Below are 7,589 nucleotides of genomic sequence, written 5' to 3'. Positions count from 1 at the left end.
GGTCTAATTAACCTGGTTCCATAGAGTTCTGCTACTGTGGCTTCTATAACTATTTCCTGCTTACTTTAAAAAGGTTTCATTGTCATGTGGTCTTTTTTTCTTCTTCTGTCCCTTCCTCTTCTTTCCCTTCTAGAGCAGCAGGTTGTTTTTTCTCCTGATTAGCATATTTTCACAAATGGTCAGTGTGTTTTTGAGAAGTCTCCAAGAACTCAGTCAAGATTAGATCATTGTATTTGACTGGAAAAAGAGTCAAGCCTTGGCAGGAAGGGAAATTGAGTTGATTGCTGAGCAAGGTCTCGTTAGCTAACCTGTATTTCCTTTACCATTTCCAGATAGCAAACTAAATTTTGCAGCATTGTTTGAAATTCTAAGCCTTCCAATTCACTCGGGCTCCTAATCTGCCTTGGGATAAGAGACTGGCCATCCTGACTGTTGCATATCTAGCAGGCTCTGGAGTAAAGAGTTCCCAGACCTGGGAACTGTGAGAGAAAAATGTTTAAATACACGCGCTAAAAACGAATGCGTAGGGGGAGCTGGTAACTGAAAGAAACAAAAACGAAAACAAAAAACCCACCAACCCAACAGCTCAGACAGTTTCAATTTATTGTAACTCTGTCCAACAACGGAAGTAGACTCGTAGGTTTCTCTGCAAGGGTTTTTCATCTCCACCCTTCCACGGAGGAGAATGATAAACTTGTTGAGGCTGGTGGTGGTGGGGTGGTATTGGAGAGATGCATTATTGTGCAATATTTCTCAAATGGGGCCCATTTTAGTTCTCAGTTACTCAGAAAAGTCAGTAATGTTAGATACGAGCGAAATGAAAACTTGGGGAGGAGAGGACGTAGTGATTCAGAGGGAAGAGTCGGAACTCCACAATTCAACAACACAGCTTGTTGGAAATATCTGGGTAGACCTTTGGAACACAAAGAAAAGGGGAGCATCTACTTAAAAATCAACTCGGGGGGCACCTGGCTGGCTCAGTCTCTGGAGCTTGAGATTGTTTATCCTGGGGTTGTGAGTTCCAGCCCCACCTTGGGTGCAGAGATTACTTAAAATCTTAAAAGAAAAATCAGCTCTCAGTTTCCCAACGTTGGGCGGGTAACAGGTGCTCATCTCCTGTTCCTCTCCAGCACTGGGTGAGATGGATACTTATAACCTCCATGTGGGAGGCGGAGTCATTGTCTTGAGGCCACCCAGCTAGTGTGTGCAGGAAGCCGGATTGACGCGTTATCCGTGGACCCAACGCCTTTGCTATTATAACCCACTAAGCCGCGACGTTATTTCACGTGTGAGCGTTTCTTGGCCCAACAAGTTGGGAACCACTGGTTTCAGAGATTAGAAATCACTGGTTGCCTGCCCCTGGATTCCTTCCCCAGCCCCTCAGAGCTGCTTGGTCGCTCTTGGCCTCGACTTCCCTATCTGTATCCGGCACAGACATCGCCGTACCAGGCCCCACTCCCACCGTGCAAGGCCGCAGGGCCCTTCGGGCCTCCGCGGCTGCCGGGCGGTGGGAAAAGGGCAACCCGAGCGAACTCTGGTCGGCGCGAATGGCCGCCAGGGAAAAGTATTGTCCTTACGTCCAAATTGGCGCTCGGCGCGGTGGGGCAACCCCAGGCCTCGGTAGAGCACCGCTAATAACAGAGTCCGGCTACGTTCAAAGGCGAGAGGTCGTTCCAAGAGCACAGAACGTGGTCGCTAATAAGAAATAAAAGAAATCGGCAGGGCGAGTTCTCCGGGTTCCAGATCCCGCCGGCCCTCCCGCCACCCCGTGCGTCCTTCTGGACCCCGGCGCCGCGGAGGCCCGGCGGAGGGCGCCCGGCGGGAAGGTGGGCCGGGGGCGGGGGCGGGGCGCGCGCGTGCGCGAGCTGTCAGGCCGGCCCCTCCCCCGGCGTAGCCCCGCCCCCAGCCCGCAGCCCCTCCCTCGCTTCCCCCTCCTCTGGGTCTCCGGGTGTTGGGCGGGCGGGCGGGCGCTGCGGCGGCAGCGGCGGCTGCTTCCTCGGGCCATTTTGCTGAGGAGCTTCGGGGAGGAGGAGCTGCCGAGGAGACCCAAGGCGAGGAGCGGCGAGCCAGAGGAGGCGGCGGCCGCGCGCGCACCGGGCTTTCCTCGATCGCGGGGATCTCAAGGGGCGAAGGGATCGCCGGGGAGGGGGACCGGAGAGCCGCGCCCGCCGCGCGGCGCGCCCCTTCCCGCCCCCTGCCTGCACCATGAGCTGGGGCATCGAGCTCTGGGTGAGTGAGGGACCGGGCCCGCCGGGCTGCGGGGGGGTGGGGGGGATGGGGAGGTGCCTGGAGCGCCTGGGCAGGGGGCGCGGGCCGAGCTGCCTTGGTGAAGGCGATGGCGCGCTGGTCCGGGTCCCCGCGGCCTCGGGAGCAGACGCGGGACTCGGTGCCCCTCGTCGGCCTTGGCCCGAGCCGGAGGTGCGAGCCAGATTCGCCCTTCCCAGGCGAGGGGAGCTGGTGTGGGTCCTCGGCCGCCTGAGAAGGGGGCACGGATCCGGGTCTCCCCGGCGGCCTGGGCCGGGGGTGCGGGTACCCCCCCACCCCCTCCAGCAGCCTGAGGAGGGGGCGCGGATCTGAGACCCCAGGCCGCCTGAGCAGAAGGTGCAGATCTGGGTCCCCCCTACTCCCTAGCGGCCTGAGAAGGGGGGAGCGGATCTGAGTCTCCCCGGCGGCCTGAGCAGGGGGTGCGAATCTGGGTCCCCCTGCTCTCCAGCGGCCTGAGAAGGGGCGCGGATCTGGGTCCCCCCAGCGGCCCGGGAAGGGAGCACGAACCTGTGCCTCCTCCCCAACGCCTCGCCCCGGTGCTTGGGAACCGGGTGCGGATCCAGGTCCCCGCGGCGGTCTGGTCGAGGGGCGCGGGCCGGCCTCCCTGTCCCCCGCGCCCCGAGCTCAGAGTGGGGTGTGGAAAAAGCAGCCTTAATCCCTCGCGTCGAGTAACCGATGCGCGACCGACCGGCTTCGAGGGGGCGTGGAGGCCGTCGGATTTTCGGGGCTGCGTGATGCGTTCGGGGCGCCCCAGCCGCGAGTCCCTAGGGCTGTTCCCCCAGCGGGAGTGCGGGCCGATCTGGCGCTCCTCTCGGGGGCGGGGCGGCCTCGGCCCGGCCGGGTCCCAGGTCTTGGGTTTTGGGGTACACGGGCGAGAAGTGGTGTGTCTTCCCTCTCGGGGCGAGGACTTTTGACCTGTGGCGGCGCGGGGCGCGCTCGTAGTTCTCAAGGAGCAGCTCAGGTCCTGGGTTTGCCGCGGGGACTGCGGCGTTTGGCCTGGAGGGGAAAGTAGTTGGGCGGGGGGAGATGTGTGCCCACCTTCAGGAAGAGGCGTTCGCGGGGGAAACCGTTCTTTGCTCAGAGGAAACAGTGTAACATGGGGAAGGTTGGCGGCGAGGGGCGCCCTCCGAGATCCTCCAGCGAGGGCTGCCGATGGGGTAAACAGGCGGCGAGGTGCCTGGAAACGGCGTCCCCGGAGCGGGGCGAACTGGGGACGCCGAGGCAGCGCGCAGGCCGTGCCCGGGGAGCAGAGGCTGTGGCCGGTGGGATGGAGCTGGTTTCTCCGCCTTTCTCTGGATTCCTGGGGAAGTGGCCGGGCAGGGGATGGGCAGGACGGGGGGGGGGGGGGGGGGGGAAGGAGGAGGAGGAGTGGATGAAATCTCAATCATCGCCCAGAAATGTTCTCGAGAGGAGACCTTTCCCCATGGTGAACTCCAAAGGGCCTCCTTTCCGAATTCCATTTGTAAAGGGTGTGGAGGAGAAAGTGTGGGGTGGTGGTTGCTCTGAGCCGAGGCCAAGAAATCTCGTATCAAAGTAAAACAAGGTTGGAGCAGCTATAGAAACGGAGCGCATCCTCCCTTAATTTTTTTTTTTGGCTCTAATTGTTTTTACATAACCATTTCTCCGGCTCAGAAGCAGCTACTGTTACTGATAGCAAAATCCTGAAGGCAATAGCTCCCTTCAATTAGAGTGATTCACTTGATAAACATCCTCTGTCTAAACGGACTCAAAATTTCGGCCGATGTTTACAAACAGTCATTTTAAAAATAAAGGAACCGATGGTTTTAGGTATTGGCAACATCCCTACTGAGGCAAAAATCTATCCTTTTAAGTGCGGTGTTTCTTTCCTCGTCCACTCCTTTTGGCTCTTTTTAAGCTTATCTGGGGTGGGGGGGGGAACAAATCAGAAGTAAATTTTATCCAGATAATAGAAATCCTGGCACGATTTCTTTTTGCACTGGTTCACACAAGAGAAAGGGGTTAGGGAGGGGAAAGTGCAATCTATTTTTTAGGCGAGACAGGTTGGGTTAAAGGGACTGAACACAGTGTGGCCATTTCAGGGATGTGAGTGAATGTCCTAAGAGGTGATCGGGAAGGAGGATGTAGTTATGGGAAGAAAATGGTAGATTGGCCCCAATCGCCTGCATTGCTCTTTAGAGGGCAGAGGGGTGGGAAAGACAATTTTGCCGAAAACAAATAGGAACTGGAATATGTATGATATGGAGCCTTGATTTCCCAAGTAAATTGGAGGGGTGGTGGGTAGGGATGTTGATGAAGCACGAGTGGGGGGGGGGGGTGTGCTGGTAACTGTTGAAGCTGGGCCATCGGCCTCAAAGGACCCAGGATACTCTTCCTACTGTACATGCTTGGAATTTTCTATAATAGAAGTAATTGGAAAAGGTCGTTAGCGAGTATATGTGTACTGCTTGCAATTTTTTCTTTTCTTTTTTTGCTTGATAAATTGACAAGGAAGAACACATCAGTTACCGTTTTATACATGCACGTATATGTCGGCGAAGAGTTACCCCCAAAAACCATTCGACTCGAGTGTGTGTGTGTGTGTGGGGGGGCTTTGTCCTTGAGTGGCTGAGAGTTTAATAGAGGAAAAAGAATCAACACGGTATTTGCACTAATAAGAGAAGTGAATTATTGGAGTTGTGAAATGCCCAGGAGTATAAGGGCAACAAAATGTCTCTTTTCAGTTGCTTTATTTTATTAGTATAGGAGATTTAAGAAAAACTTTGGAATAATGAAGGATTCTGAAAAAGAACCCTCCAGTCCTTCAGTGGTAGGAGACTGGGTGAAGTACAGGGGTGGGCAGTGTCCAGCAGTCGGGCACAGAGCAGATATTGAGGGTTTTCCTTGAATGGTGGCTTGGACTCAGGCACGCGGGTAATAAGATAATGACGGGGTTGGGGCGCCCGGGTGGCTCAGTCGGTTGAGGATCCGCCTTCGGCTCAGGTCATGATCTCACGGTCCGTGAGTTCGAGCCCCGCGTCGGGCTCTGTGCTGACAGCTGACAGCTGGGAGCCTGGAGCCCGCTTCGGATTCTGTGTCTCCCTCTCTCTGACCCTCCCCCGTTCACGCTCTGTCTCTCTCTGTCTCAAAAAAAAAAAAAAAAGATAACGATGGGGCGCAGAAGCCTAAATTGTCAGAATTACGTCTCTAGGTGGGGGGAGACGGCCCTATGGTTTGGGTGGCCCGTGAGTTATTTGTAACAGGTGGCTGCAGCTTTCACAGACCTTCACAAATACCACCACGTTTCTCACACATTTTAAGACTTTAGTCAAGATCCGCACAGGCCTTTAAAACCCACGGGTTTCTAATGGGTCCTTTACACTCGAGGACTGGTCTCCACACATGTCCTCCTTTTCGGTGGAGTGAAACCTTTCTCTCTCTTCCTTACTTTCATATTCCAGGAAACCTTGAGAAATTCATGCAATGTTCAGTAAGTTCTCATACCACTGTAAAAATGAACTCAGACCCGTACTTTGTAATAACTTTATTGGATCGTTTGTATTTAAATTGAGGCTTTTTATTTTTGTTTCAGGAGGTCGTCACAAAGTATAAAGGCTGCTTTAAAGTGGTTAGGGTATAATTAAATCGTTTCTGTACAACTCTTCATATTAGCCCCTTTTATTTTTGTTCTTAAAATTTTTTTTTTTTTTTAAGTTAAACTCCACGCCAGAAATGGGGCTCGAACTGAGGACCCTGAGATCAAGAGTTGGGTGCTCTACTGACTGAGCCAGTCAGGTGCTCTCCCCCCCCCCCCAATACTATTCCCCTTTAATCAATCAGAACCTGACACAGAGCTGGATCCCACGACCCTGGGATCATGACCTGAGCCAAAATCCAGAGTCGGACGCTCAACAGACTGAGCCACCCAGGTGCCCCTCCCTTTAAATCAGTTTTTAATTTTTTTTATTGAACAGCCATTGTGTGCAAGACACTGATCTAACTCCTATTATATACATTGAAGGATATCTACGTATTTCAGCGAAAGCATTGAAGCAGGTTTTAGCATTGAAGCAGGTTTTAACTCTCGTCTGCCACATCAGAGTCTAAACAGAGATTTATGTTTCTAAGAATAACCAAAATGTGTTTACTCAAGACTTTGTTACCAAAGGTAACGTGAAGAGGGTTAAATAGATTGCCCTGATTTGTTGACAGTGACTGGTCATGGGAGAAATGGCCAAGCAAGAATTTCTTACATTTGAATGGGTTTTTTTGTTTTTTGTTTTTTTTTTTGTTACTCAGTAGAGGGAAGTGACAAGTTACTGAAGTGTCACTTCAGATTTTTTATTTGCTCGCTCATTAATGCAAAGTATAAACCCGTTGGAGATTTTAGCTTTCCTCATGATGATTCTACCCCCTGCTGCTAACAAGTGACTAAGTGACAGAAGCTACTTTTCTTATCTCTCAGCGTCCTCTCTGCCATCATCATTTCTTTACTTTGGTGCTAATAAGAAATGGACTGGCCCAAATGCTAAAAGCAAGAAAACAAGCAGCAAGACTGAATAATACCTATTGGTTAACATAGTAATCCCCTGTGTTGATAGTGTGTAATTTAAAAAAAAATTTTTTTTTAATGTTTATTTATTTTTGAGAGAGAGAGACACACACACAGAGTGTGAGCAGGGGAGGGTCAGTGGGAGAGGGAGACACAGAATCCGAAGCAGGCTCCAGGCTCTGAGCCATCAGCCCAGAGCCTGACGCGGGGCTCGAACTCACGGACCGCGAGATCGTGACCTGAGCTGAAGTCGGCCACTTAACCGACTGAGCCACCTGGGCGCCCCTACTGCATGTAATTTTTTAGCCTAAGTTTCTAAGACATTGCCAGGCACGTGATGTACATTCGACACTAGGAGGAATATGGTGATGGTGACTGTGGGATGCAGATTTTTAGAGGCAGCCATGAAAGAGTGATCTGCCAACTGTACTGAGAACAATGCCCGACTCCCAGTAGGAGTTCGTAAATATTTGCTGAATAAATGAACGAATCCTTGTTGTCCCTTTTGTTTTAACATTGGCTTTTTTTTTTTTTTTTTTAAAGTAATGGGAGGGTAATTTTCCCACCTCTCTGCCCTCTGGCAGTTGTAAACATGTTTGATGATTCTAGGCGTCTTTTATTTATTTATTTATTTTTTAATAGACTTCAGTTTTTAGAGCCATTTTGGTTTCACAGCAAAATTGAGTGGGAAGTACAGAGATTTCCCATAGACCCCTCCCCGTCCACAAATACGCACAGCCTAGGCACCTTTCTGACTTTTAAAGTAAGGCTTGAAGGTTTCTCTCTTCTCTGTCGTTCATGCTGTTTATGCCTG

General features: G+C 52.1%; 1 protein-coding gene across 9 annotated transcripts in view; it reads left to right on the top strand.

Moving 5' to 3' along the window:
• Positions 1–2,046: 2,046 nt before the first annotated feature.
• The window catches only part of FNBP1 (formin binding protein 1), a 143,084-nt gene continuing 137,541 nt past the window's right edge, over positions 2,047–7,589 (top strand). For all 9 annotated transcript variants that reach the window (XM_047831302.1, XM_047831308.1, XM_047831307.1 and 6 more), the window contains exon 1: positions 2,047–2,229. In XM_047831302.1, coding sequence (XP_047687258.1) covers positions 2,206–2,229 — 24 coding nt within the window. In that variant the 5' untranslated portion in view covers positions 2,047–2,205. The remainder of the gene's footprint in view (positions 2,230–7,589) is intronic.

This window comes from Prionailurus viverrinus, chromosome D4 (genome assembly GCF_022837055.1).
Source record: "Prionailurus viverrinus isolate Anna chromosome D4, UM_Priviv_1.0, whole genome shotgun sequence".
Classification (NCBI taxonomy): domain Eukaryota; kingdom Metazoa; phylum Chordata; class Mammalia; order Carnivora; family Felidae; genus Prionailurus; species Prionailurus viverrinus.
This window is presented reverse-complemented; position numbering and strand designations above follow the sequence as displayed.